Source organism: Alternaria arbusti, assembly GCF_024043155.1.
Source record: "Alternaria arbusti strain BMP 1465 chromosome Unknown scaffold_4, whole genome shotgun sequence".
Taxonomy (NCBI): Eukaryota; Fungi; Ascomycota; class Dothideomycetes; order Pleosporales; family Pleosporaceae; genus Alternaria; species Alternaria arbusti.
Window position 1 is genome coordinate 1305680 of NW_026249944.1, and position 27316 is coordinate 1332995.

Sequence of the window (27316 nt, forward strand, 5' to 3'; positions counted from 1 at the left end):
ACGAAGCATTGACCTTTTCGAGGAGGCATTCTCGTACTAGTCGACACTCGCAAGTAGCGTCCGCATCATGGCAATTCCGTACCCATGGCGAATTCAGCCAAGCACGTGTACCTGCAACCAACATTCGGCATACTGTTCCGGCTCAACATGGGCGAGGCAGGAATATAGTAAGACACGTCCGTCGTACTCACTGGCTTACATCGACGCCACAGTGTCACCAGACTCGGCCGTGACCGACATGAGCGATGTTCACTGTCGGAATTTGTTTCCGCATGCGACACGATTTCCAGGCTGCTGAGTCGCCCCTTCAGTTCCTTCCGAAATTTCACCCATGGTCGTGATGTCTCAAATGGTATTTCTAGCCAAAAATGCGTGGCGACTACGACCGTTGGTCAACTTTTGCATACTAGGATAATACGGGGCGGATGATGCGTGTGTCTTACGACTGGGTCACATGGTCGCGCTGGGGCATGATCTAGTCAAGATGCGTTCTGCTCAAGGCTTGTTCTCATCGAGATCAAGATAGCGCGCATACTCCGTGTAATTTGTAAGTGGACACATAAACTTCGGCGCTGGTAGCCTTCCATTTCCAGAGGTATTTGTTTCCGAATAGCGGAAGGCTGTCATCATCACAGTCGCGTACCAATTTTCATCTCATACCTTGTCATTCTCAGTACTCTGCATCGAAAACCTTTCATTTGATATGCATTGGACGAACACCGTTTACTTCCTGCGTTGCGCAATCCAGCAGTCGTGTGCAATCAAGTCTGCTCTACAGAGATCTCATAATAATCGCTACATTTACTTCCATTTACCGCATTCATTGAGAGCTCTATCTTGATACTGTAGTCTTTATGGTAGCATATGGATGTTTTGCGCTTGGCCAAGTGGTGAAGATGAACCGTCACTGCCTCCGACTCTGGACGCGACTTCCTCACCATCACCAGATAGTGATTTTTTACCATTGGCTCGCTTATCTGGCCCTCTGCTGGGCAACAACACGATATGCATCCTTCGCCACTAATCTGCAATGAACACGTTGAGATACCTGTTCTCGTGGTTTGAGTGAGTCCTCTCTCACCTGCGCTTCACCGCGGGGAAACACTGACACCACATAAATAGCCCAGATATCATCTCGGCCGTCACAAGTACACCACTTCTACAACAACAGCCACACCCGAAACCCCAAAGCCTGAGAAAAACATCCTCATTCTCCAGCCCAAGATGTCCGACAGCAACAACGCGACCGTCGGCAATGGCAACACCAACGGCCACGCCAATGGCAACAACACCCCCAAAGAAGCCACCTTCTACTACAACTCCGTCGAGCTCTTCGACCTAGGCATCACGCGCTTCGACCAAGACACCGCCGCAGTCGGCGACCGCGACTTCGCCCTCCACGCCCAGGGCCCCGTCCTCGCGCGCGCCGGCCGAGCACCCCGCGGTCTCGAAAGCCAAGTCCACGCCTGGAACACATTTCAATACACCACCGAAGAAGTCAACGAGCGCGAAGAGCTCAAGGGAGATTTACATGGCGGCCAGTTGCATCGCGAGAACCGGGCGGCTGCAAATGGGCAGGGCGGGGGCGGTATGAACGGCGGCGGTAGGGGAGGCTTTGGAGGTGGCTATGCGGGCAGAGGTGGAGATAGAGGCGGCCGTGGCCCGGCCAGGGGTGGTAGAGGTGGTGGTGCGGGACGTGGTGGTAGGGATGATGGGATGTTGGAGGGTCTGTGTGCGGGTAGGAAGCCGGATTATGATTGCCCGCCCATGGCGAAGGGTATGGCGGAGGAGATGGATAAGAGTATGTTCTGGGACGGACCGATCGTCTAGGGGAGATGAGTATGTGCTCAGTGAGTGGAATGGTGGTATGTGGGATTTCATGGGTGCCTCAGCGTCGCTGATGAGGTGGGCTCTTAAGCTCCCGACCGTTACGATATCGTCGGTACTTCTACGAAATGAAGTCGGGGGATAAGATGGTCTAATCAAGACATGCTACGGCTCTCCTAGAGTCACTCAATCTGAAAACAAAGCATCAATTGCATCTACTTGTGTTGATGATACCCGCCATCATTAGTACCAGCTTCCTTTCTCTTGACCTTACATCATTTGTCTCTGCTTCTTTTGCCTATGAGCAGTCAGCATCTCTCCGAATCCTCTCCCTTCTCCAGCAATCCAAATCACCTTTCGCTCCTCCCCTGTTGCTTCCACAAACACCTCAGCAGATGGGCGTACATTTGCATGTCGCCATCGTCGGTGAACTGCCAACAACACACCGCCCAGAGCACTGAGCTACGCAAGTTGCAAGAGCGACGCTTTGATTACAGATCGCTCTATTGCCTGAGTCGCATGGGAAAGCGAGAGCATTTGATCCTAGCAAAAGAGCCAGAGTGGTGAGGAGAATAGTCGGGAAGTACATGTCAATGAGAAACGACGTGGAGTATGTTGATAGTAGGTAGTTTTCGTCACGGCGAATTGAAGCAGTGTGTGATGATGTTGATGAACTAGGAGGTGTTATACAGAACTAAAGCCAAGGTCTTGAGACTATAACTGTTCAATACTGACATTTAATTAGAACAAGGAAGTTTCTCAGCTGATGACTGCTGATGCTAAGAACGCATACAGCATTGACCTAATCAGCCGACAGCTTACTTTCCCTCGAAGCTTTACATGCTGTAATTTGCTAACATGGCTTAATCTCACATCATCTCCGACGAGTGCAATCCACGCTCTCCCTCAACATCCTTCCCTTTCTCTGGTCATCAAACTAGCTGCGACCTTCTTTACAGTCAGCAACATTCAGATCAGCTTCTTTTGTTTCAAACACACCTCTTTCCCTTACTCACATCTCTTCTTTGCCATCGGGTCTACAAGCATTTGCATGTCATGACCGTATTCGCCATCTCCCCTTTCTGCACGCATGTCCCTGGACAGCTAGCTCGGCATGCAGATACTGAGACCAAGGAACCGCATTCGACGTCTGCGGGGGTAGGAGAGGCGGCTGTGAGGCCGAGAATAAGAGTAATTAGGGCGAGTAGGATGGGTTGGAAACGCATATTGATTTTGGTGGATATTTTTGATGGTGGATAGTAGTAGTTCTTCTTCTGCAGGTGGTCTGGGACTTTGATAGTGGAAAAGAGAGTTCTTTATGGAAGTGAAGCGTGAGGGATTGATAGGATCGGAGCTTTGTTTCACGTCTCACGTTATGATTCTTGACTATCTGACCACACTGCAATCGTCTTGCCCGCTGCAGCTCACACATCACGCCATCAGCATATCTCTATAAGCTGTGGCCCCAAAATCCGAACGTTTTTCTTTCTATACCCTGCTTCTAACATCCGCTGAGGTCATCCCGCCTTTTTACTCGCATTGTCCGCATACCACCTGATGATTACAACATTAACGACCGATGCGCCCAAGAGATCGGCAGACTTACTACTCTTCCTCGTTCGTATCAAACCCTACCCTCTTGACTTACCTTCCGCCGGCACCTTTTATACAGTCCGATCCCGGGTTTAGAATTGTGCCGGAAGCAACGCGGCGGCTTCGGGGGCATGCATAGCCTGTTTGTGCTCCGTCACCAGGTAGAGCGATAGCGGTGGCGATGCTTGGGAGAATGATGACGAAGAAGCGTTGTAGACGCATAGTTAGTAGCGTCGATGTAAGGATGAAGAGGTTGTAGAGTAAGGCGAAGGAAGCTGAGTGGAATGAAGAGATATTTTTATTTTGGTGTGTTCGGGTTTGAGGACTTGAGCTATGAGGTTGGTAAGGTAGGACATTCAGATGTAGGGAGATGAAAGGGTGCACGATGCAAGGGATGTGCTTCTATAACATATATATGCATTAGAATTTCATCCTTACACACATGCAGCAACAGGTTGGTCTGTCATACCAGCAAAATGAACACTCGTTCTGCTTCCAACATCGATCAGGCTCGATTAGGAAACCTACCATTCCCGGTCCTTGGTAAGCCCAACTCCCGCCACTGTCTTCCCCCTCACCGCAATCCATCTTCTTTAACTCAGCCTGCATACACGTCAGAAAATGTGGAACTTTTATTGGAATTGGAGATTGACATACCACTTACGCACTTCCACCGCCACCTCCGCCCTGGGCCCAGGGACATTTGCACCACACATAGCTGCTCGCCTGGACGCATTTTCCAGGGCATGATTGCAAACAAGTGCTCATGGGAGCGACAGCTCCACACTCCACTATGACAGCCGCAGAAGTTGTCGTAATGAGTGTGAAGGCAGTGAGAAGTAGGGTTACGACGGGAACGTGCATTTTCGCTGATTGGCCTTGATCGTGCAGCAGGCTTTTGGGTGGCGGTTCAATGGGTAAGGGATGATGAGATGTCTGGAAATGAGGAAAGAAAGAAGATCTTCAAGATGATAAAAGCTGAACGATGGGGAGTTGAAATGGGCGTTCCTCACGCCGGCAAAATGTGCTGATATTGAGGCACGGGTTTCGAAAAGGCGTAGTATGCGTGTTGGAGGCGTATGACACCGCATGGCCGGGCGTTGTAGTACGTGACCTCAATCCTGTTGGATGCCTTGAGTAGAAAGGTTCCAGAGTGGTAGGAAGCGCCGTGACGCCAAGGATAAGCTGATATATGCTGATGCGATGCCACAATAGCAGTTTGACAAGAAGGTTTCCTAACTGCAACGCTACAATCTGTGTCGTATTCTAAATAAGGTATTCTTGGAGCTACATCAACTCGGAAGCTACCAATCTGTGTAGATTGAAGGTGTGTATGCAACAAGCACCTCTACCGGCACTCAGGACTTCTTGAAGTGACGGTGTATCAAGCCGCACAAACTCTCCCACAACACCTGGTCCGTGCCTCTCAGCCACTCAACAACGACTTCCCGCGCCAGGTCTACAACCCGAATACGAAAGGCTAGCTCAATCTTTCGTGCGGAATCCTCCTTCATATCGACAAGTCCTTCCTTCTGTTTACGTTCATATGCGCGGCGATAGGAGCGGCTCCATACGTTTTGACTGGCTTCTCCGATACCGGTAGATGTAAGAGGATCCCAGGTCCAGGTTAGGTCAATCGATTCGAGTTGGGTGTTGATAGCATCTTTGGCAGCCTGAGGTTCGACTGCAGGTGGCAGGGCGATGGGATACGATGTTGGGAACGGGAGGTACTCGTTGGCCATTCGTTCTATACGCGCGTGGCTGTTTCTTGGTCTGAGGTCGCCGAAGCTCCACGCAACGATCCATCGCTTGGTGCTTGATCCAACCTCTATAGCGCCAACCGCCCAATTGGTGATGCCGTGCTTCTTCAGAAGATTGATGATAGCCTTGGCGCTGTCCATCTTGCCCAACATGCTAGTATACCACTGCACCTTGTCCTTCAAAACAAGACTCTCATTGACCATCTTCGTGACGAAGCCTAGATCGCCACCGAGACAGACCATTTCGTTTTCTGAGCCAGTACATACGGCGTTGGGCTTCCAGCTCTTTCCTTCACCCTTCAAGCTGGACTGCATGTCGGACACGTCGGTGAAGAAGGGTGGGTTGCAGATGGTGAAGTCAAGACGGTCTACACCAAGGGCTGCCAGTGGTATCACTGGGTTCAACTCGGTGGTTTGGAGTAGCTTGGTACGTGTCATGAAGTTATTTAGCGCGAGGTTGCGAGCTGCGGAATCGAAGCTCTTCTTGTCGATATCCGTTGCGCACATTGACCAGCTTGGACGTGATCTCAGACACAACAAAGTGTATATGGCGGAAGCCCCGGTACCAATGTCCAGGCCTTGAACGTGACGATTTGGGTCGTACTTGCCGGAATAGTCTGGTGATGTCGAGTCAATCAGGCCATGCAGCCAGGCTACGTAGTTCCAGCGATTGGGAATTGGTGGGCACAAGCGATCATCTGGCACGTCTAGTTGGAGGCCAAAGTTGACTCTCAGGATAGCTTTTGATAGGACCTGGGCAGTCTCAGGGTCTTGGAAATCCAATTTTCCAGACGTCCGCTGCCATAGTTGTTTGAATACCTTGTCGCTCTTGGTGAGGGCCTTGAAATCGACGGTGTCGTAAGGTGGTCGCTGCGCAAGATCCATATTGTTCTCTAACGCCGACATCTAGGTGATAGAGCGCAGAAACGGCAGTGTTGATGTGATGTAGTCTGCAGGATGTGGTGAGGGAGGCATTCAACAGGCAAGTGCCGGGAAGAAGACGCTTGGGCCAACCCATCCTGATTGGCTGACAGGACCGGAGGAGATGGGACGAGGAAGGAGCCACTGGGGCACCTCAGACCAGCTGGAAACCGAACAGGTGCGCTGCCGCCTGCATTAGTACAAAAAAGCAAAGTGATGATATCCCCAGGCAATGTAGACTTCTAGGAGGTAGGTGAGAGCGTAGGAGAGTGTACAATTGATATACAAGAATTTGATAGCGTCGCCGCAACTCCCGCTCATACCTACTGTATGCTGTCTACCCAACGCCGAATCCATATGCAATCAGATCAAGAAAGGCCCGTCGTACGCTCCGTCAGCTTCCTGCAGTCGTACTTCTTCGAGCGTCGGCACGGTTCCGGGTCTGTAGAAACCGAGGAGCATCTCCATGTCCTCCTCGGTCATGGCGCAGAGGTCGTCGAGCGAGTATTGTTCGCACACCTTGGACATCCTGCATGGGCTGAGTCAGCGAGTACCTTCCGGATGCGATGTAGGTAACATACCACTGCATCCGCTTTGGGCCCTCCTCAATGTTCGGAGCGACCTTTCGCAGCTTCCTCCGCAGCATGCCGACTCTTTGCACAGCGTTGCCGATATTGTAAGGTAGCCCAGCTGCTATCTGCCTCCTGACGATGTTGGCCAGCTTGGGGCCATTGCCGTTTGTGCTGACCATAATCTGGAGCGGCCCATCGCGATGCACGCTGCCAAAGTAGAAGTCGCACTCGGGCGGGACATCGGCAATGTTGGCTGCTATCCGCCTCTCCTTGCATAGCTTGTAGATCTGCGACGAGGCCTCCGGATCGTCGACGGCCGTCAGGACCATGTCGACGCCATCGAGGTCTTGGGGCTCAAACTTGCGATCGATGTAGTCGACCTGGCCCTGTTCTATCCGGTAGGCGACTTCTTCGTTGAGGCCGTCGCGCGGGGAGACGAGGGTGATTTTGGCGTCGGCATTGAGCACATTGACGATGCGACCAGCGGCGACCTAGACTTTTGTCAACTGTCAATACTTTGCAAGGGGCCTGGGGGTGTAGACGTACCTCGCCGCCGCCGACGACCAGGACGCGCTTATTGCGGATCTGCCATGCGAGAATCAGAGAGCCGCCGCCCTGGATCTCGGGGTAGGGGCCTTTCATGGTGCGGAGAGTGTTGCGGAGATGGAGCATGCAGCGCGGAGATAGCCATGTCTCGATTCCGCGTCATTGCCAAGGCCGTGCTGAGGACGTCGGCCGGGCTGGCTGGGCTGTAGAGTTTTCTTATCGCATGCACTTTGCAATCACGCAATAATGGTTCCCTCGCTGGCACTAGCCATGTCTCCCTGGATGGTGCGACTGCGGGACGGGGACGCGTTCCCAAGATGCCGGCATGTGGTCCTGCAGCGCATCCCTAGCGGCCCTTGCAACGGCGCGCCCAAGACCCACGCCCTAGCCTACCCATGCCGGCCCATGTACCTTCACGACTCCAGCAGACACTCCCGAATATGACCTCGCGCAGGTCCCTGGGCGGCGGCCGCGTACTCGGCAGCGGGAGGAACCTGTCGCCCGCCGCTGCACCTCCGCAGCCTGCAGCCGCCCACCGCCGCAACGCGAGCCTGCTCTCGCCCTCTGAGAGCTCCGTCTCGCTCAACTCGCAGGCCTCCAACAGCCCCGCCAGCACTGCAGAGACGCGCGAGGATATCGGCAGCAAGGTCCTGGTGGGCCCGAGCGAGAATGCCGCGGCGAGTGCCTCCAGCAGACTCGTGTGCCCGATATGCAATGAGGAAATGGTGGGTTCATAGCACCTGCTGCAGCAAGAACAGTCGTCTGACGTAGCAGGTAACATTACTACAACTGAACAGGTACCGCCGCCTCGTAGCCGCCCAGTATGTTAGCCCTGACCAGTAGTAGACATCTCGACGACAACCACCAGAACCTGGTCGTGGAGGAGCAGGATGAGGTCAAGAACTGGTTCGAGGCCCAGATGCACAAGGCCAAGAAGTTCCAGCCGCTCGCCGTGCTCAACCAGAAGCTGAAGGGACTCGACGTCTTCGAATCCAACGATGTCCCGTCGCCACCCCAAATCTCCCACTCCGCGAGCAGTTCGACCGCCCACGTTCCCCACGAACCCGCACCCGTCCGCCGAGACCCCGAGGAGGAAGTCACGCGATCACATTGGCAGAGGCCTGGCTACCGCGATGTCTGCTCAGACCCCATGTGCGCGAGGCCCGTCACAGCTTCACAAATGGCGCTAGGCGGAAGTCAGCCAGCAGTCAACTGCAGACAGTGTGGCAGGCTGTTCTGCGAGGAACACACCATGTACCAGATGAAGCTCTCGCGGCAGGCTAAGCACGACCCTGTCCGAGGCGTCTGGTGCCGCGTGTGCGAGACGTGCTACAAGTCGAGAGACGGGTACAACGATCATCACGGCTTCGAGCGCGACCACTTCGACGAATTCGCCAAGATCAGACGGAAACGTGTCGACAGAGAACGCATGGAAGTCAGCCGGCTCGAAAAGCGTCTTACCAAGTTGACGCAACTTCTCGCAAACCCGCCTTCGATAGAAGAAACGCAGACTGCAGGGAGCTGGTTCTCACTACCGGGCGTAAAGAACCAACGCAAGACTCTGGAGCAGTCAATAATCACGTGGGAGGAAGACGCCAAAGTTCCCAACTGTCCCTTCTGCCAGCAGGAGTTCTCGACATACACATTCAGAAGATCACATTGTCGCATGTGCGGACGCGTCGTGTGCAGCGATCCCAAGACTGGCTGCTCCTCGGAGATAGGTCTCAACGTTGCTAGCACGCAGACGACTGAAAAAGATGCTGCGCAGATGAGTGTTGACGTGCGCATGTGCAAAGACTGCCAGCACACGTTGTTCGCTAGAGGCGACTTTGAGCGCGAGCTGGCCGACAAGCCAAAGGACCAGCGTGCATACGAGAACCTTGCGCAATTTGAACGTGGCATCCGATTACTCCTCCCACGATTCCACAAGCTCCTGCAGGCCTTGCAAGACCCAGACAAGTCACCCACGCCGCAGCAGTTGACTGACGCGACAAAGGTGCGCAAACGATTAATGGACGGGTTTGCACAATTCGATGTCGCAGCGAAACGAATACGCGACCTTCCCACTGATTCGTCGACACAGCAGAAGCTACAGAGAGCGGTATATCAACAAGCGTACAGTTTCTTGAGCTTACACATGCTACCGCTCAGAGCGTTACCAAAGATTCTCAAGCATGCAGCCCCGCAAGGTCGACCAAACGGAGTCGGCGCCCTTGCCTCTATCAAGTACAACGACCGCTCCACTGGCAGTGTCGTGAGCAGCAGCGAGGTCTCCGCAATGGAGTCAGAAGAGAAAGAGCTCAAAGAACGATTGATCGTACTTGAGGAACAGAAGTTCATAGTCTCTGAAATGGTCGCTGATGCCACCAAACACCGAAGATTCGACGAAGTATCCAGTTTGGCGCAGAATGTGGAAGATCTGAACAAAGAAATTGACCAGATTAATGGCCAACTGGGACAACTAGACTTTGCCAGTGCATACCAGGGTGGCATGGCTAGCCCACAACCTGGATGAACAGCTCCGAGGGAGTATCCTTCCGAACAATAACCAGTCCCGTTATAGGGCATGGTCACCATATCGATTTCTCATAGCCGCCGCCACGGTCCGATCATCTTGACAACCGACAACGCAGGAGCCACCATGATGCACCTCACTGGGGCTAGAATCTGTCATCGTCGTACACCAAAGATCGCGACTACAGCTGCCTGCAGCTGCCCACAAAGCCGCTCGTAAAGGTGCAAGTACAGTACATGCGCAGGCAGCAGCGATGGGGTGTCTTCACACGAAGACGGTCCTTTGGGGAATTCAGGCAGGCAAGGTCGGGCCTATTGTGAGCACCACGTCTCATGCATCCATAGTAATACACGAAGTAGCATGTGAATAAGCAATTCATCACCAGTGAACTTGTAATCCCCCAAACAACAAACACCTGACATGATATCCAGAATTCTCGATGCTGCAAATACATCGATGATGGTGTTTTAATGTTGCTCCGCACCCAATCACCACACCGCGCAATCCTTCCGCCCTCATCCACCTGCACCATCTCTCGCACGCATTGTCCACCACAATGTAATTACCCTCGACGCCACGACACCTCCAACGTCACAACCACCGTCATCCCCGTCGTCATCTTCTCTAGATGCCTAATCCAGTAACTCATAAGTCCACCATGGAACACGGTGCCAACTTTTCTCTGCATTGCCCCCGGCGCCGAACGTGCGCGTCCAATGCCTCGCTGCCAACTTTCGCCAGCACTGCTTTCGGCACGTCATTGCTCGATTGGGTCGTGCGGATCCGTGCGTTTTACTGCTTCCGGGTAAATCGGGTAAGGCAGGGGTTTGCATTGGGAATGGGATGGGGACGAGCTAGGACGGATGCAGTGGGATGCGCGGGTATAGGATCAGGGGTGGGTAACGGTGCGAATTGTTGTGGGGTGGGAATGTGGGTTGGGGATCGTAGGATGCGGATAGGCGGGTAGAGTGGTGGTTTCGTTGGTGGCGGTTGGGTTGTCCGAGTGCAAAACCTACGAGAAAACTGGGGACGGGCGTCTCACCACCACGACGTTTTGGTAAGATGATGTTCCAGGTGCAAGTGGGAGTGGATGCTTCGTGGATGTTGTGGTTTGGCGATGGCGGGACGCTCTTCTGTTCCTCGACCTGCATCTTCATCTTTCGCTGATCCGTGTATCCGTTAGCGAACTCCAACATAACAGCTCGTCTCGGCATGAAACTCACCTCTTTTCCTACAAGTCATTCCTGATTCTATTCACTTCGCTCCATCTTTCTTATCACCAGACCTCCACCCAGCAAACTCCAACAGATCCTTCATGACCTTTGGTTTCTGAGCAGCCGGACTTTCCCGTACCTCTGCTAAACGCTCAGAAACGTCTTTGCCCTTTTCGAACCGTTTCTTCCTTCTGGCAAAGAAAGACTCGGATTTCAAGACCACTGGTGGAGGTATCGGTGTTGGTGTTGATGCAGAAGGGACAACGGCAACCACAGAGACAGTGCTTCCAGACCGTGAAAGCTCTATGTGACCCGGTACCTTAGGATCAAAAGTAGGAAAAGGCTCTACATCCTCTTCCGCTGGTACCTCTTCGGCTACACCCGAAACTCGTCCTTCCGAGGGTCGTCGCCGTTGCCGTCCATTTCTACTCCGTCCTCTCTCCTCCTCCTCGCTTGACTTCGCCTCCGCAGAGGACGACCCCGGATTCCTACGCCGTATCTCAACCTCCCTAACATGGGAGCCGGGATAGACGGTAGCGTACGTGGCCTCCTCGATGGTAGCATGCGCCAAGTCGGACAAGGAGGAGAGAGAAGACATGACGGAGTAGACCGATGGATCTGGTGGATCAAATTCATCGTTACCTGCAGCGTGGGCGGTGTGGTCGGGTGGTGGCTGGGTTCCCGGGACCGTCGATGTTGACCTTGCGCCATTAGGCGTGTCGTGCCGGGTGTGGTGGTGCGCAGAGGGGTCCTGCAGACTGACTCTTGCGTACTCTCGTAGTACAGAGTCTTCGTCTGATTGTAGCTCCAAAAGGAGCTCACGGCGCGAAAGACGGGGTCGAAGCGAAGACGCATTGCCTCCTTCGAGATGGTGTCCCAGCAGGGACTGCGAGGGCGATGGAGCGGCAGAGCGACGCATACGTCTTCCCCTTTCCTGGACTGACCGTTCATCAACTTGTCGAGCGATTTCGTACCGCGAAACTGGATTGTCAGCACGTTCACGGCCTCTTTGCTCGTGCATGCCCCTTTGTCCAGATGAGGCAATTGGTGACTCCGGCGGCGTCAGGTATGCGTCATTATCGCGGTCCACAAACCCGCTTCGTCTCTCTTTACGAGTACCATCATCGATCGTCCTCGTACTATCCCCTCGATCTACACCCCCAGCTAAACGAGTCGTCTCCGAAAGCCACGACTCTTCTGCTTCAAACCTCTTTTCATGCGCGAGCAACAACGCATATTTCATCAGTGACGCCGCCCGCCGGGGATCCGCATTCGTCAGCGAGACTGACACGTCGCGCGTCTCTACGCGAAGCTTTGAAGTCCCAGTAGCTATCTTCTTGGTCTGGCTCACAGCTTTGCCATCCAACGAGGCAAGAGAGCTTTTCCGGCTGGGGATCTGAGGGGCTTTCAAGAACCCCGAAGAAAGCGTCTTCTTGAGTCTGTGCTCAGATTCCGGCACGTCGACTTGAAGCCTCTCCCCTTCGATGCGTTGGCGATCGCGGCGAGCCTGTCTATAAGCCTCTTCTATTTCCTTGTCGTTGACCACCCCCTCTGGGTACTCCTCATTCGATGAATCGTGACGAGTGACAACCCTACTTTCGGGGATGAACCCGCAGGCAAGCCACTCGTCCTTCTCCCCAAGCTTCTCATCGACTTGTAGTACTGCTTTCAGCTCTTGGAGGCAAAACCACAATACCTCTTCGTCGTCTGCGTTGTCGGACTCTTGTCTGTTCTTGTCAAACCATACCGGAAGACGGACGTCTTTGTCTACGGTCACCCATGCCGCTGTCAGCCCACTGGTGTGGATAGCCATTTCAGCGGCATCGAATGACCGCGGCTTTTGTCCCACTTTATCCGTGTAAGGATATTTGCTCGAGGCAGTGGCTTTGCTCTCGTACAATGAGATAAAGCTCGATGCGACGTTGCGCTGGAAATGGGCTTCGATGCTGGACTTGTTAAGGGCATCGTAGTTGAAGTCTCGTGATGAGCGTATTGCATGTCGGCTTGGTCGTTCGACGAAGATGTGGAGATGGGAGGGGAGGGAGTGGCGCTTCTTGAGCAGGGCGGCAGGGTAGGAGCGGGGGTGTTCGAATGTTCTGGATGTTGTTAGTTTTTATCTGATGTGCAATGTAGATTTGCTCTAGATAACTGTATGGCTATAATATCTACAGTGTGGAAAATCGACTTTTGCAATTGGATATTGCGAACACCTCCGCAGTGCTCTACATCTTCAAGATAGACTCAAAAGAATGCTGTGTCTTCCGCAAAACTAAATTTGATGACTTACATAGACATGGTTGATTTTCGGTAATGTGGCGATGCTATGACATTCACTCGGGTTAATGCAGGAGGTTGAAATAGTGGCCTTCGAGAAGCGACGTTGCAGATTTGCCTGCATTGCACCCGGTCATCGTGTTTGGTAGCGAGATACGCTCTTTCTGGTTTGATATGAAAGAGTGGCCATACAGGTCACTGTGATGTGGGATTATGGGGCTCGAAGGGGGGCGACCTTGGAACATCACTTGCGGCACAACAGAATTGACAGCGTGATATTTGGAGCAGGAAATAATTCGAATTCGCACGACTTGGCTGCGTTCAGTATTGAAAAGCGTATAAGAATATAGCAGTCATGGTCTAGGGTAGTGGGTTTACATTGACAGCTGTGAGAGATGAGCACTAGAATCGCTACGTCAGTACCTGATCTGAGCCTTTCAATAGTTCAACTTACATGCACTCTTCTTCCTGGCTTGCAGACTCTCTCGTCTCTGAGTCTACAGTGTTGTCATTAGTCCACTCCAGTGCTTGTCGGTATTCATCTGCTCTGAGCTGCTGCATCCTCATGTTTTTGGTGATAGGGGAGTGCAAGGTGGTGTTCATCTCGGACAAAGCCCAGTCAATATTGCTGACCTTCTTCGAAGAGTTGACGCTGAGCCCAGCAGGGTACGAGTTGAAACCACCGCCGCTACTCACCCACACTCGAAGTAATGCGGAGCAAAAGATCTCCGCAATCTCTACTTGTTCCCGTCGGTCGATGAGATAGACAATATACTGGTGCATCGTGAAGTGTTGTTCAAACATGCCGATGTTGTGGAGGTGGGTGGATATGTCCTCGACTAGGTTCATTATGTAGTTGGATGACTCCCGTTGGCGGTGCTCTTTCAGACGATTTTCTGAGTTTTCAGAATATCCACACTCCCCAAGAGGATATCGAAGGGGTGTATCGCGTAGTGATGCTGGCGTCTCCTGCCAACGTTTCTGGGTACCTTGACAGAAAAGGTCGAGGGTACCGATACGCTTCTTTGATCGACTGGAATGTGTCGTGTAGAGATACTTGCGGTGGCCTTTGGCAGAGTTTTGCTGGTTAATCAGCGGTCTTCCCGGAGAGACGTTGTCTATCTGCCAGAAGTGCTCTGAAGCTTTGCCTTCTGCCAGATTATCGGCTATGTAGTCGGCTATCCAATTGCAGATGATAAGCATTTGGTTAGGAGTAGGTGGAATGCCATTCAGGTCTGCGAATTGGTGTATGTATATGGACGGCTGCTTTGCTGCATTCTTGCAGATCAGGTCGTATTCTCGCTTCAAATCAGGATCAGTCCGCATGCGGCGCACCAAGTCGCCGTCGACTGCCGCTAGCAGTATAGGCGGTTCTGAAGCGAGTATTCGTGCGCATTCTCGTATATACTTCACACGGTCTGTTGCACTGATGGTAGTGCCATTCTTGTACTTAGGTATTTCTTCGTTGAGTACCTCAGAGATGACGGGCTCGTAGTGTTTCGAAAGGAGAAGACGCGCCTGTCTTGCTCGCCGATTATCGAGTGACTCTGTTGTTGCCCCCATTCCGCCTTGGTCCTGGGGGACGTTGTCGTAGGTATAGTTTTTGTTTCTTGTGGTAACCATCGATGGAAATTTTGATGCTATTCGTTGGGTAGGAAAGTGTGTGCGAAACAAGGAGCGATATAGGGATTGGCGCGCGTTGAGCATGTGTCGTGAGAAATAGTTAATGATCGGGTATGCACCAAGAGTGGCATGTTGGTCGCTGAGTTTTGCTGTTTTACAGGTTTCACGTCTTGAGATTGAAGTTGACATAGCTCCAGGTGCACCTTCCATGCCTCGTGTCAATACCGAAGGACGGCATTTTCGACCTGCAGAGTTGACGATGCTTTGGAAGGGGCGAAATTGCATGTTGAAGCTGGTGACACTATCGGAGATGAAGTTAGTTGTACACGAATCGAATCCATAGTTACCACTAGAGTATTTCCATGTCAATCCTGGATATCATGTTGCCGGATTCGTGTCCAAGCTCTGAATCTGCTTTGTGTTGTTTCCAAGGTCTGATTTCGTAGTGCATTCCATGTCTCAACAATTCAAGGCTGTAGCATAACTGCAACTGTGTCATTACGAGACAGTCATAGTACGTTCGTTATGCTTTTGACATGCTCGACTGCTACATGGTTGATAAGCCTGGTTGTAAAGACGGTGTCGTGAAGGTATCAGGTTCCTGATGCACGCCAAATAAAGCTTTTGCGGTCGCCGACAGCCATGTGGACTAGAGATTCGATTGAAGCGCATCCGATCACGATTCGGGGATTATGTGGTCCAGCGTGTGTGATGGAAGGGCAGCAGGTGGGGAAAGTTGAGATGCCGTGTTAAGTGTGGCGTCAGGAGTGTGGCTGGTGTAGCGCGTTTGAGTCAATGCCCCTCCAAAGTTATTGATAGAGCCCCTCCCGCAGCACACGAGCTCCGCAACATCGACACTTTCCTGGTAAGTAACGAACTCGACGCGTCTTCTTTCTGCTGTAAAGTCACGTGTACATCCTGCACGACGCACCTTCGATGACACGTGTACTGACGTCGCGCAGACATGGCGGAACCTACAGCTCCCGCCCCACCGGCCGCTGAGGAGGAGAAGGGCCCTTCGAAGCGTGCGCTCGAGAAGGCGGCGAAGAAAGCAGCAGCAAAGGCCAAGAAGGCCGAGCATGCCCTCCGACCCAAAGAGCAGGCCAAGCCCAGCACAAAGAGCGAACCGACGAGCATCTTCTCTGAGGGCTGGCTGAAGCGCATCTACGAAGAGAAGCCCGTGTCAGAAGTCAGAACCCGATTCCCTCCCGAACCAAACGGCTTCCTCCACATCGGTCACGCCAAGGCCATCGCCGTCGACTTTGGCTTCGCAAAGCATCACAATGGCAAGTGCTACCTACGATACGACGACACCAACCCGGAGAAGGAGGACGAGATCTACTTCACGGCCATCCTGGATATCGTCAAGTGGCTAGGCTTCGAGCCGTGGAAGATTACATACAGCAGCGACAACTTTGACAAGCTGTACGAGCTTGCAGAGCAGCTTATCAAGAAGGACGGCGCCTATGTGTGCCACTGCTCACGTAGGTCTGCATATCTATGTGCATCTGCGCAGTACTGACTATGACGCAGGCGAGGAAATCAATAACCAGCGCGGAGGACCCGACAACAGAGGCAAGCGCTATGGCTGCGCACACCGCACGCGACCGATCGAAGAGTCCCTCACCGAATTCCGGGCGATGCGCGATGGCAAATACCAGGCTGGAGAGGCTTTCTTGCGCATGAAGCAGAAGTTGACGGACCCAGATGAGGGCAACCCGCAGATGTGGGACCTGCCCGCCTACCGCGTTGTCAAGGAGAACCACCACCACCGAACTGGCGACAAGTGGAGAATCTACCCTACCTACGACTTCACCCACTGCATTTGCGATGCTCTTGAGGGAATTAGCCATTCGTTGTGTACAGTCGAGTTCCGCCAGTCGCGTATCTCTTACGACTGGCTACTGGAGCAATTGGACATGAAAGTGCCCAAGTCGGAGGAGAAGGGACCAATGCAGCGAGAGTAAGTAACGGCTTCCCCCCTAAGAATCGCTCATATTAACGTTGCGCAGATTCGGACGCCTAAGCGTTGGCGGCACGATCCTCTCGAAGCGACGCATCCTCCAGCTCGTCGAAGGCACAACCGTCGAGAAGAAGAACGCGGACGGCACAGTCGAGACGAAGAAAATACCTGGCGTAGTACGAGGATGGGACGACCCCCGACTCTTCACCATGGTGGCTTTGCGCCGTCGCGGTATTCCAGCCAAGGCCATGCTCAACTTCGTGGACGAGCTCGGCGTCACGGATGCGCTTTCCGAAATTGAGCCGCCACGCTTCGAAGCTTCGATCCGCAAACATCTCGAGCGAACCGTACCGCGTCAGATGATGGTGCTCGACCCCATCAAAGTAGTCATCGAAGACTTTGCGACCGAAGACGAACAAGAGATCACAGTACCATACGATCCAAAGGGCACGATACCTGGTGAGCGCAAGGTGAAGATTGGTAGCGCCGTTTACATCGATCGCAGCGACTTCAGAGAGGAGGACAGCGCCGATTACTTCCGTCTGGCGCCAAATAAGGCCGTGGGTCTATACAACGTCCCCTTCGCGATTCGTGCGACATCTTTCTCCAAGGACGAGAGCGGCAACGTGTCTGAGATCAAGGCTGTCAAGGTGCCTGGTACTGAGAAGCCGAAAGCCTACGTTCAATGGGTGGACGCCGCAACAGCCGTTCCCGTCACAGCACGTCTGTACAATTCGCTCTTCAAGACCGAGTCACCCAACACACTGGACTGGAAGACAGGCGGCTGGGCTGATGATCTCAACCCCAACTCCGAAATCATCCATGATAAGGCAGTCATCGAGCGGGGTATCAAGGACCTCATCAGCGAGACTTCACTGGATCTGAGCGGATCTTCGGACGCTCTTGTGCGCTTCCAGGCACTGCGCACTGCTTATTTCTGTGTCGATATCGATTCTACAGAGGACAAGATTGTGCTCAATCAGATCGTTAGTCTGAGAGAGGACAAGGGCAAATAAATATGGAAGTGACTCTCGGATAGGCTGTTGGCGTTGAAGGTGTGGCATTCAACTCGGGGTTGTAGAGGCGTTGTGTATGTAGAGTAGAGATATCCCCGAAGTGCAGCAGCCATCATTCCTGAGGCGCTGTAGGGCTGCATGAATTATTCGCCCATGCGTGTCGCTACCAGAATACGAGTTTTGGCCCCCCGCGTTTCCCTTTCAGTCGCCTCAAACATCCGCGGAAAGCCCGAGGCTTATCGCGTATGAGGCGCACGCCTTGTGTTGCTGTTGTCCAATGGCACGGTGCCTCGCATGTCAACCCCGCTGCCGTAATCAGCATAGGTCTTATATAAGCCAGCCAACATGACTTCCCATACACTCGATGCCACTTACGCGAGCTGATCTCCGGGCATAGGTCGCTGCTTCGGCCGATGAGGTAGCTTATGGTTGCACATGACGAGGTGTGGTAGTTGGAGGCCGAAGTAACACATTGGATATACAGGAGATATCTCAAACGCCCAGGCAGAGTCTCTCAATTTCGACGCAAGACACTTTTCTATGATTGCGTAGCCAAGCACTGCAGCTCTGATTTTCACGTACAGACGTACCCCTCACATCAGACCCATCGACAAGGCTCACGAAAATCATGGAGCGCGAGTATGAATTCTTTGTAACGACGGATAAGCCATATAACCCAGCTGGGGCGGAACGATGCATGATCCGGCGGCTGGTGATGCGCAATCACTTCGATATGAAGATGGCTGGACCGCAGATCAACCCGTCTCAACACTCTTCGATCAGCACGGCCATGGCGAAGAAGAAGCTAAAGAACCGATTCCGGATATGCGAACCTCGGATCAAGAAAAAGAAGGCCACTAGCAGAGAGAGAGAAGATGTACGGACATCAAAAGAGAAGGGTGCAGCAAGACCGAACGACCTTAGAGATAGGTCGGAACCAAGGACATCTTCCAAAGCTGGGGAAGATGGCAAAGACAAGAGAAACGACATGAATAAAACAATGGAAGCAAGGCCAGTGCTGAATTGCGGCCTGCATGATGATCGGATAGACCCTTTCAAGGCTTTACCCATACCTGGAACTCCAAAGCTGGGTGCGCTGTTTCAATTGTGTATGTAGAGTCGACACACGTTGTCCGACTAAGAGACCGAAATCTGGAGTCAAGGGGCCATCAGCTGACACTAAAGACAGACAAGAGCGCACCCAAGAGCAATGCCGTCGCCACCGATGCCCAAAACACGTGGAAGTCATTCATCTCGAATGATGCTGGCTTGATGCACGCAACTCTGGCAAGCTGGGCACTATATGGCATGCTGGCCAATGATCTCACTGACTTGAGAGTTTGCAAACTAGAGCACAAGAATGAAGCAATCAAGGCCGTCAACTGCAAACTTGCGACGTCAGGAGGATATATATCTGATGAGGTGGTGGGCACTGTGTTGACTTTGGCAAATCTCGAGGTATGAGCACGTCTGCCCGTGGAATAACCCACGCCAACTGTTTCAGAATCTTCTTGGAGACTATGAAGCGGCTCAACTTCACATCACAGCACTGAAACGTATGGTGAAAGTGCGAGGTGGGTTGTTCGCCTTTGGACACAATGATGGCTTGCTGCGTGGCATCATATGGTAAGCGAAATGCCACCCATCGCTCAATTTCATCGCTAAACCACCTGACAGGATGGACTTTCACACTGCAGTAGTTTCTCGCGCGCACCCATCTTTTCCACATATAATCCTGGACCCGGATGCGCCTCCTTTGCCAGACGAGTTTGGAGAAGAAGCGGCACAAACCTCGCCCACGTCACTGCTCCGACTTTCTTGCGGCGCGGTCGACTGCTTCAACATATTCTATCGACTCCATCGACTCGCGCTAGCAGTATCGTCGCACTGGGTTGGTCGTGTCGAGCGCCTCACTCTCAGCAATCTCCTCTACGAAACGCAGTTCATGATTCTCTCAGTGCCTGATCACTCACAAGACTTCTTGTACTTTGACCAGAGCATCCATGATGAACAAAGCAACTACTACGATTATCTCAAGGCTAGAGCTGATGCGGCGAGTGTAGTTGAGGCTCTACTTGCAGCAGCCCTCATCTTCGTGTACGCAGTACTTCGTGCACTACCACTGAACACGAAGATCTTTGCTATCCTTCTTTCTCGATTACGTGCCGCTTTGGATCGACCGAATGCACCGCTGTTAGAAACATGGATACAAGAGAAGAATCTCAACACCTTGCTTTGGGTTCTCTTCGTTGCGAGTTGTGTCGCCACAGGCGAAGAGCGCATGTGGTGGATCGCGCAGCTATCAGAACTGTGTGAAAAGAGGCAGATTAGAAGTAGACGGCATCTTGAGTATGAAATGCGGCATGTCGCATGGACGGATACATTTTTCGAAGATTGGATGGATGCTATCTGGGCAGAGGTGATGCGGATGCGAGGGCCGGCGCTTTGCAGAGGGTCGTTGGCGGGGTTTCCTGCGACCACTCTGTACCCTTCATTGTTCGATAGATGATGTAGAACAAAGAGATTAAAGCCGTCTGAGGTGAAGACAGAATGTTGAGATGAAGGAGTTCAGCAGACGGACCAATCACGGCGGACGCTAATCCGCTTTCAATCCGTGTTCGTGAATGTTCCGCCACGTGCATCGGGCAAAGTAGCGCCGACGGCGGCGGGCGCGAAGGCAAAGGGTCTCAATAATCTTCGAGGACTGACGTTCGTCTGGACACGACAACCACAACCATGGCCCCGCTTGTCGACAACCCCCAGATCAAGCAGGCCAGCCTGCACAACCCGCTGCCGCTGCAGCTGCACACGTACATCTGGCCCTTCCTGATAGTGTGGCCCGCCTTCTCCGCCATATACTTTTCGCCGCAGCGCTACGAGCAGTACATCCAGTCGTCGGAATGGACCTTTGTCTGGGTCGCCAGCATCACCACCTTCCAGTCGCTCTTCTGGCTGATGACGCACTGGAACGTCAACCTCAAGAGCGCCTTCACCACCACCTCGGCCAGCGACGTGCGCTCGGCATCGCTTATCAAAGTGCAGCCCGTCAAGAACGCGGGTGCCGCTGAGATTGTGCCATTGGTGCGCGACAACGTGGGCGGAAAGTCGAACCTTTCCTTCCTCTTCCAGAAGCGCCGTTTCCTCTACGACGCCGACAAAGGTTCTTTCGCCCCGCTGTCCTACCCCCTCGACATCGAACCCAAGCCTCAGCTCAAGACGTTCCAGCAGACGCAGGGCCTCACCTCGCCCGCCGAGATTGAGCGCCTCACCCAGCACTATGGCGACAACGCGTTCGATATCCCCGTCCCGACCTTCACCGAGCTGTTCAAGGAACACGCCGTCGCGCCCTTCTTCGTCTTCCAGATCTTCTGCGTTGGACTGTGGATGTTGGACGAATACTGGTACTACTCGTTGTTCACGCTGTTCATGCTGGTCGCTTTCGAGAGCACCGTTGTGTGGCAGAGACAGAGGACCCTGAACGAGTTCCGCGGCATGAGCATCAAGCCCTACGAGATTCTGGTATACAGGCAGAAGAAGTGGCAGGAGATCATGAGCGACAAGCTGCTCCCCGGCGATGTCGTCAGCGCAGGCCGGACCAAGGAAGACTCTGGTGTGGCATGCGACATGCTCCTCCTCGAGGGCTCCGCGATTGTCAACGAGGCTATGCTTTCCGGAGAGAGCACACCGGTGCTCAAGGAATCCGTACAACTGCGACCTGGCGATGCGCGCATCGAGCCTGAGGGTCTAGACAAGAACTCGTTCCTCTGGGGCGGCACCAAGGTGCTCCAGGTCTCGCACGGCAGCGACGCTGAGGAGGATGGCGGCAACGTCACTAGGCTTTCGTCCGGTGTCCCTCCGCCACCGGACAAGGGCGCTGTTGCCGTAGTTATCAAGACTGGCTTCGAGACTAACCAGGGCAGCCTCGTCAGGACCATGATCTTCGCTACCGAGCGCGTCTCCGCCAACAACGTCGAAGCTCTCTTCTTCATTCTCTTCCTTACCGTCTTCGCCGTCGCTGCCTCCTGGTACGTCTGGCAGGAGGGTGTCAGGCTCGATCGTCAGCGTAACAAGCTGCTCCTCGACTGCGTCCTCATCGTTACCAGCGTCGTCCCTCCCGAGCTTCCCATGGAGCTCAGCTTGGCCGTCAACACTTCCCTCGCTGCTCTGAGCAAGTACGCCATCTTCTGTACCGAGCCCTTCCGTATTCCCTTCGCTGGGCAGGTCGACGTTGCCTGCTTCGATAAGACCGGCACTCTGACTGGTGAAGACTTGGTCGTGGACGGTATTGCCGGACTATCATTGGGACAAGATGGAGCTACAGTTGCAGCAGATGGTGCACACACTGATCTCGCAAAGGTTACGGACGTCGCTACTGAGACAACACTGGTACTTGCCGCTGCCCACGCCTTGGTCAAACTCGACGATGGTGAGACTGTTGGAGAGCCTATGGAGAAGGCAACCCTCCAGTCTCTCGGCTGGAAACTCGGAGCGAAGGACACACTCCAAGCCACCATGACTACCCCCAAATCCCAAGCCGAACTCGTACACATCCGCCGCCGCTTCCAATTCTCGTCCGCTCTGAAACGCCAGAGCTCCGTCGCTACCGTCATCGTCAACAACACCAAGACTGGCCGCAAGGTCAAGAGCACAATCGCTGCAGTCAAGGGCGCGCCCGAGACTATTCGCAAGATGTTGGTCAACACCCCGCCAAACTACGAGGAGACGTTCAAGCACTTCACCCGTAATGGTGGCCGTGTCCTCGCCCTCGCATACAAGTTCATCTCCGAAGAGGGAGAGTGGGGCCAGAACCGCATCAACGACCTCAAGCGTGAGCAAGTCGAGTCTGACTTGCACTTTGCCGGTTTCCTCGTCCTCCAGTGCCCTCTCAAGCCTGACGCTGTTGAGGCTGTCCGCTCCCTCAACGAGTCCAGCCATCGTGTTGTCATGATCACTGGTGACAACCCGTTGACCGCTGTCCATGTCGCCAAGCAGGTCGAGATCGTCGACCGCGATTGTTACATCCTTGACGCACCTGAGAACGACGAGTCCGGCGAGAAGCTTGTCTGGCGCAGCGTTGACGACAAGGTCAGCATTCCCGTCGATCCTACCAAGCCCCTGGATGCCGAGATTCTCAAGTCGAAGGACATCTGTCTTACCGGATACGCACTTTCGAAGTTCGCTGGCCAGCCGGGATGGAAGCAGATTCTCCGTTACACCTGGGTCTACGCTCGAGTCTCGCCAAAGCAGAAGGAGGAAATCCTTCTTGGCCTCAAGGACTGTGGTTACACTACACTCATGGCTGGTGACGGTACCAACGATGTTGGTGCGCTGAAGCAGGCTCACATTGGTGTTGCTCTTCTCAACGGTACTCGCGAGGATCTTGATAAGATTGGCGAGCACTTCCGCAACACTCAGATGAAGAACGTCTACGAGAAGCAGTGCAACCTCATGACACGATTCAACCAGCCCCAGCCGCCTGTTCCGATCATGATCGCGCATCTCTACCCACCTGGTCCGACCAACCCTCACTATGAGAAGGCTATGGAGAACCAAGCGAAGAGGAAGGGTCTACTCCCAGGAGCCAACGGCGTCGCAAATGGATCGGCATCTGCCGGTACCCTCGTTCAACAGCAGCCTGGCCAAGTTCAGCCTCCTCAGGCCGCCGCCAACTTCGCTCAACAAATGCAAGAGAAGATGATGGCACAAGAGATGGAAGAGTTGGCCGGTGAGCCCCCGACCATCAAGCTTGGTGATGCCTCCGTCGCTGCGCCCTTCACCTCTAAGCTCGCCAACGTCGTTGCCATTCCCAACATTATCCGCCAAGGCCGCTGCACACTCGTCGCTACAATCCAGATGTACAAGATTCTTGCTCTCAACTGCTTGATCTCCGCCTACAGTTTGTCAGTCCTCTACCTGGATGGTATCAAGTTCGGTGACGGTCAGGTTACCATTTCCGGTATGATGATGAGCGTATGCTTCCTGTCCATCTCGCGCGCAAAGACTGTCGAGACGCTGTCGAAAGAACGTCCTCAACACAACATCTTCAACACGTACATCATCGGCTCCGTACTCGGACAGTTCGCTATCCACATCATCACCCTCATCTATGTCAGCCAATACGTCCAGCGCGTCGAGCCTAAGGACCCCAACCCAGATTTAGAGAAGGACTTTGAGCCATCTCTGCTCAACTCTGCGATCTACCTCCTGCAACTCATCCAGCAAATCTCCACCTTCGCTATCAACTACCAAGGCCGACCTTTCCGCGAGTCCATCCGCGAGAACAAGGGAATGTACTGGGGTCTCGTCTCCGTCTCCGGTGTCGCCTTCTCCTGCGCCACCGAGTTTATCCCCGAACTCAACGAGAAGCTCAAGCTCGTCCCCTTCACCACCGACTTCAAGATTATGATCACAAGCATCATGGCCTTTGACTTCGTAGCCTGCTACATTATCGAGAAGGGTCTGAAGTTCTTCTTCTCGGATAACAAGCCAAAGGATATCGCCGAGCGAAGACCGGATCAGCTGCAGCAGGAGGAGAAGAGGAAAGCAAGGGCTGAGATTGAGGCTCAGAGGAAGAAGAATGAGGAAGCTGAGATGAAGGCTGCCGCTGCCGGGTTGGTTAAGCGGTAGATGGAGGGATAGTGGGATATAGAGGTGCATATAATATTTTGGTGGTAGACTAATTTTGGTACGATGAATTGATCATTTCTCTGCTCAGTTGCTTTTGTGGGTTGATGTGTTGTGCTGCGGTGGGGTATGCGACCAGCTTCGCTCGTATCCCATCGTTCCGCAGGTGCGCCTTTTGGTAACCCGCTCCACTCAAGCTCACGTGCTCACGTGCTCACTGTCCTTGAATGGGTATATAAAGATACCCGCTCGGCTCTCAAACCTCGCTTCTCATATGTCTCTTCCAGTACTCTTTACCAAAAGCATTGAGGTATCGACTCATGGCTGCTGCTTCCTTCTTTCCAAAATCGTCCGATTACCTTTGCATATACGCTTCTGCACCTTCTTTCGCTATCTAGCCCAAAACATATCCGGAACTTTTGATGAAAATCCTATCTTGCGCTTTTGGACAACTCAAAATAAAAACGGCCCACATTTATGGCTGGTGGCTCTGGGAGAGTTTCGAAGAAATCGAATATGAAGCCGTTCTTCAACATGCTCGTGGTGTGCAAGAAAGACTGCGCATACCAAAAAAGTGAACGGAGGAAATTATGGCTGTGCCTGGCGACTGCGGTGCCAGGAACAGAAACAAAAGAGATAGCGGAGACTTGATGCTTACGGCATCAGATCAATGCTTCATTAAAAGTTTGTACGTCAGAGTACATGTTAGTAGATGGAGCGAGCGCTCGCCCAGCCCGGTATCAAATTTTTCCAGGGCCTACCTTCCTTCCCTCACTTATCTCTTCCGTGGAAATTCTCAAAACTTAGACCCTTTCTCGCCATGTCTGCGCTTTCTGCGGCATCTTTTCTACACAAAAACATTCCTCTGGGAGTTCCATGTTCTTGGTTTCTGGACTTTGTTAACCTACCCCAAAAACACTTGGATACACTGCGAATGTCTGGCCTCTGGGTTGTCTGGACTACTCCAAATCTGTCAACGACTACCTCATGCTGTTGAGTCAGCGCATCGGTCCTCTTCCCCCATTTGAATCATGGGCTTTACTGCACGATCTCCGCTTCACGCTCTTCTTTGCAGAAAGAAAACCTAAAACAAAGAAGGATATGATCGATGGTTGCGGCAAGGCGGCTCTCTCCCATTAAGACTACAAAATCACGCCCAAGCCCAGTGATGAACGCTTCTCTGGCCTTCTCTCAATCTCAGGGTTCGCATACAAACACATCGATGTTCACAGGAATGAGCTCTTCTTTGTCATGTCATCTTTACCCCATGTAATAACGGGAAAGTTCGAAGACATCATGGCACGACGCCATGTCTGCGGGTTCAGAATACGAGGAGACCGTGCAATGTCCGCGCTGGCCCTCTGCGGCTGCTTCAACACAGAAGACGACGGCGTGGCTCAACTTCCCTCTTCTTTCGCGCTGCATCCCTTATCCATACCATAGCGGTGTCTGTATCTCCAAAACGTCATTCACAAGAAGCGATGTCTTTGCCTCGTCTGCTTTCCAGTTTGTTACAACAGCAACGAAGGCTGCTTCCATATCCAGTGCGCCCTTCGAGAAACGACCCTTCCATGTTCGTACATTGATATATCAGAATGACATTGAGCCTTGTCAATAGTTTCAACACGTGAAGGGTCCATCGGTTTCGCCTCATTCAATCTTTGGGTTTCCCAGGCATGAAAGCTGGCTACCACTTCGTATATAATCCACGACCTCACTCACGCTTCTTTCCCAAATCGATATCCTACTTACCCCGAATCTTTACATAAACTACGTTTGCCAACTACAACAAAGCCAAAACACTCCAAACTATTGCAAAACCCACCCAAGCCAAACACAACGATGTCCACCAATCGCTGCCAACAAATCCTCGCAGAAGTCGACAACGACGTCACCATGGCGGTCTACCGTATCTTCAGCGAAGCTCAGACCAACGAAAACATTACGAGCAAAGACTGGGAGGACTTCGCTACTGGGCTCGATGAAGGGGACAAGAGGACGGTGGATGAGGTGGTCTGCAACTTGACACATGCATGGGTGCAGTGCGCTCCGTGTGCGAATCTGGTGGCACTGGTGAGGTGGCGGAGGGACGCGAGGGGTCTTTTTGCGCAGGTTTGAGGAGGAAGACGAGGCTATAGCAGATGTGGAGCTAAGGTTGGGGATGAGCAGTATACAAGTGTCGGTCTTGCGGGTATCTTCTCTTATCAATACACTTCTTGCTGGAATTCCACTAAATTACGAGCGATTAAAACCCATGAGCTTCCTTCTTCTTTCTGGTTGCATTGTATTCATAAGCACTCGTCGACTGAACGATGATTTGGCCTGAGAGGATTCGTTGGACGCTACACAAGATCCCGAAACTTTAGAAACCTGGCGTATGCAGCAGCTCATGTTTTGACTACTCCAAAAGATCTTTTTGACGCAGCTGTATACGGCTAGGGACGTATGCCTTGGGTTATCAAAAGTCTCAAGTTATGGGAAATCAGCAGACGTCGCTGTGCACTTCTACGAACAGCTTCACCGAAACTAAACCAGTGTGATATCATGATTTTCTACCAGTATAGATCGAGGATTCACATCCCGGCGCCATACAGCCTTTTTAGGACTGTGAAGAGTCTCTCACCTCACTTCGTTCTCGTCATCTATGCACTTCATCGTCATCAGTGCAATTCCAGAACTGATGAATCTAGCGTCAATGTTTTCTGAGCCCACTAAGCTAAGATGCCACTGCACTTATGTAATGTCAACCCTGGGTTCGGCTTTCGAAGTATCAAGTACATCGCCCACGTGATGATTTGGAAGTATCTTTGCGAAGTCTGCGTGCGACACCAGAAAGTGCTGCAGCCTTTGCAAAACTGCTTTTCAGCA

General features: G+C 52.8%; 9 protein-coding genes across 9 annotated transcripts; 5 read left to right on the forward strand and 4 right to left on the reverse strand.

The window, feature by feature from the left end:
• Positions 1-1224: 1224 nt before the first annotated feature.
• Positions 1225-1830, forward strand: J4E86_004081 (uncharacterized protein; the record flags this gene model as incomplete). Its single annotated transcript, XM_051444628.1, has 1 exon — positions 1225-1830. The coding sequence occupies one exon, from the start codon at positions 1225-1227 to the stop codon at positions 1828-1830; it is 606 nt and encodes a 201-aa protein (XP_051304253.1).
• A 2948-nt stretch (positions 1831-4778) lies between these two features.
• On the reverse strand, positions 4779-6086 carry J4E86_004082 (uncharacterized protein; the record flags this gene model as incomplete). The annotated part of the gene is made up of 1 exon (XM_051444629.1): positions 4779-6086. One exon carries the CDS (start codon positions 6084-6086, stop codon positions 4779-4781), a length of 1308 nt encoding a protein of 435 aa, XP_051304254.1.
• A 378-nt stretch (positions 6087-6464) lies between these two features.
• On the reverse strand, positions 6465-7315 carry J4E86_004083 (uncharacterized protein; the record flags this gene model as incomplete). The annotated part of the gene is made up of 3 exons (XM_051444630.1): positions 6465-6630; positions 6683-7164; positions 7220-7315. 3 exons carry the CDS (start codon positions 7313-7315, stop codon positions 6465-6467), a joined length of 744 nt encoding a protein of 247 aa, XP_051304255.1.
• A 344-nt stretch (positions 7316-7659) lies between these two features.
• On the forward strand, positions 7660-9734 carry J4E86_004084 (uncharacterized protein; the record flags this gene model as incomplete). The annotated part of the gene is made up of 3 exons (XM_051444631.1): positions 7660-7944; positions 7994-8016; positions 8066-9734. 3 exons carry the CDS (start codon positions 7660-7662, stop codon positions 9732-9734), a joined length of 1977 nt encoding a protein of 658 aa, XP_051304256.1.
• A 1254-nt stretch (positions 9735-10988) lies between these two features.
• J4E86_004085 (uncharacterized protein) lies at positions 10989-13243 on the reverse strand (the record flags this gene model as incomplete). Its single annotated transcript, XM_051444632.1, has 2 exons — positions 10989-13044; positions 13236-13243. 2 exons carry the CDS (start codon positions 13241-13243, stop codon positions 10989-10991), a joined length of 2064 nt encoding a protein of 687 aa, XP_051304257.1.
• Positions 13244-13287: 44 nt separating this feature from the next.
• J4E86_004086 (uncharacterized protein) lies at positions 13288-14845 on the reverse strand (the record flags this gene model as incomplete). Its single annotated transcript, XM_051444633.1, has 2 exons — positions 13288-13420; positions 13677-14845. 2 exons carry the CDS (start codon positions 14843-14845, stop codon positions 13288-13290), a joined length of 1302 nt encoding a protein of 433 aa, XP_051304258.1.
• Positions 14846-15809: 964 nt separating this feature from the next.
• J4E86_004087 (uncharacterized protein) lies at positions 15810-17824 on the forward strand (the record flags this gene model as incomplete). The annotated part of the gene is made up of 3 exons (XM_051444634.1): positions 15810-16329; positions 16379-16808; positions 16858-17824. 3 exons carry the CDS (start codon positions 15810-15812, stop codon positions 17822-17824), a joined length of 1917 nt encoding a protein of 638 aa, XP_051304259.1.
• Positions 17825-18614: 790 nt separating this feature from the next.
• Positions 18615-19288, forward strand: J4E86_004088 (uncharacterized protein; the record flags this gene model as incomplete). The annotated part of the gene is made up of 2 exons (XM_051444635.1): positions 18615-18933; positions 19014-19288. 2 exons carry the CDS (start codon positions 18615-18617, stop codon positions 19286-19288), a joined length of 594 nt encoding a protein of 197 aa, XP_051304260.1.
• A 1272-nt stretch (positions 19289-20560) lies between these two features.
• On the forward strand, positions 20561-24451 carry J4E86_004089 (uncharacterized protein; the record flags this gene model as incomplete). Its single annotated transcript, XM_051444636.1, has 1 exon — positions 20561-24451. One exon carries the CDS (start codon positions 20561-20563, stop codon positions 24449-24451), a length of 3891 nt encoding a protein of 1296 aa, XP_051304261.1.
• Between the last annotated feature and the right edge of the window lie 2865 nt (positions 24452-27316).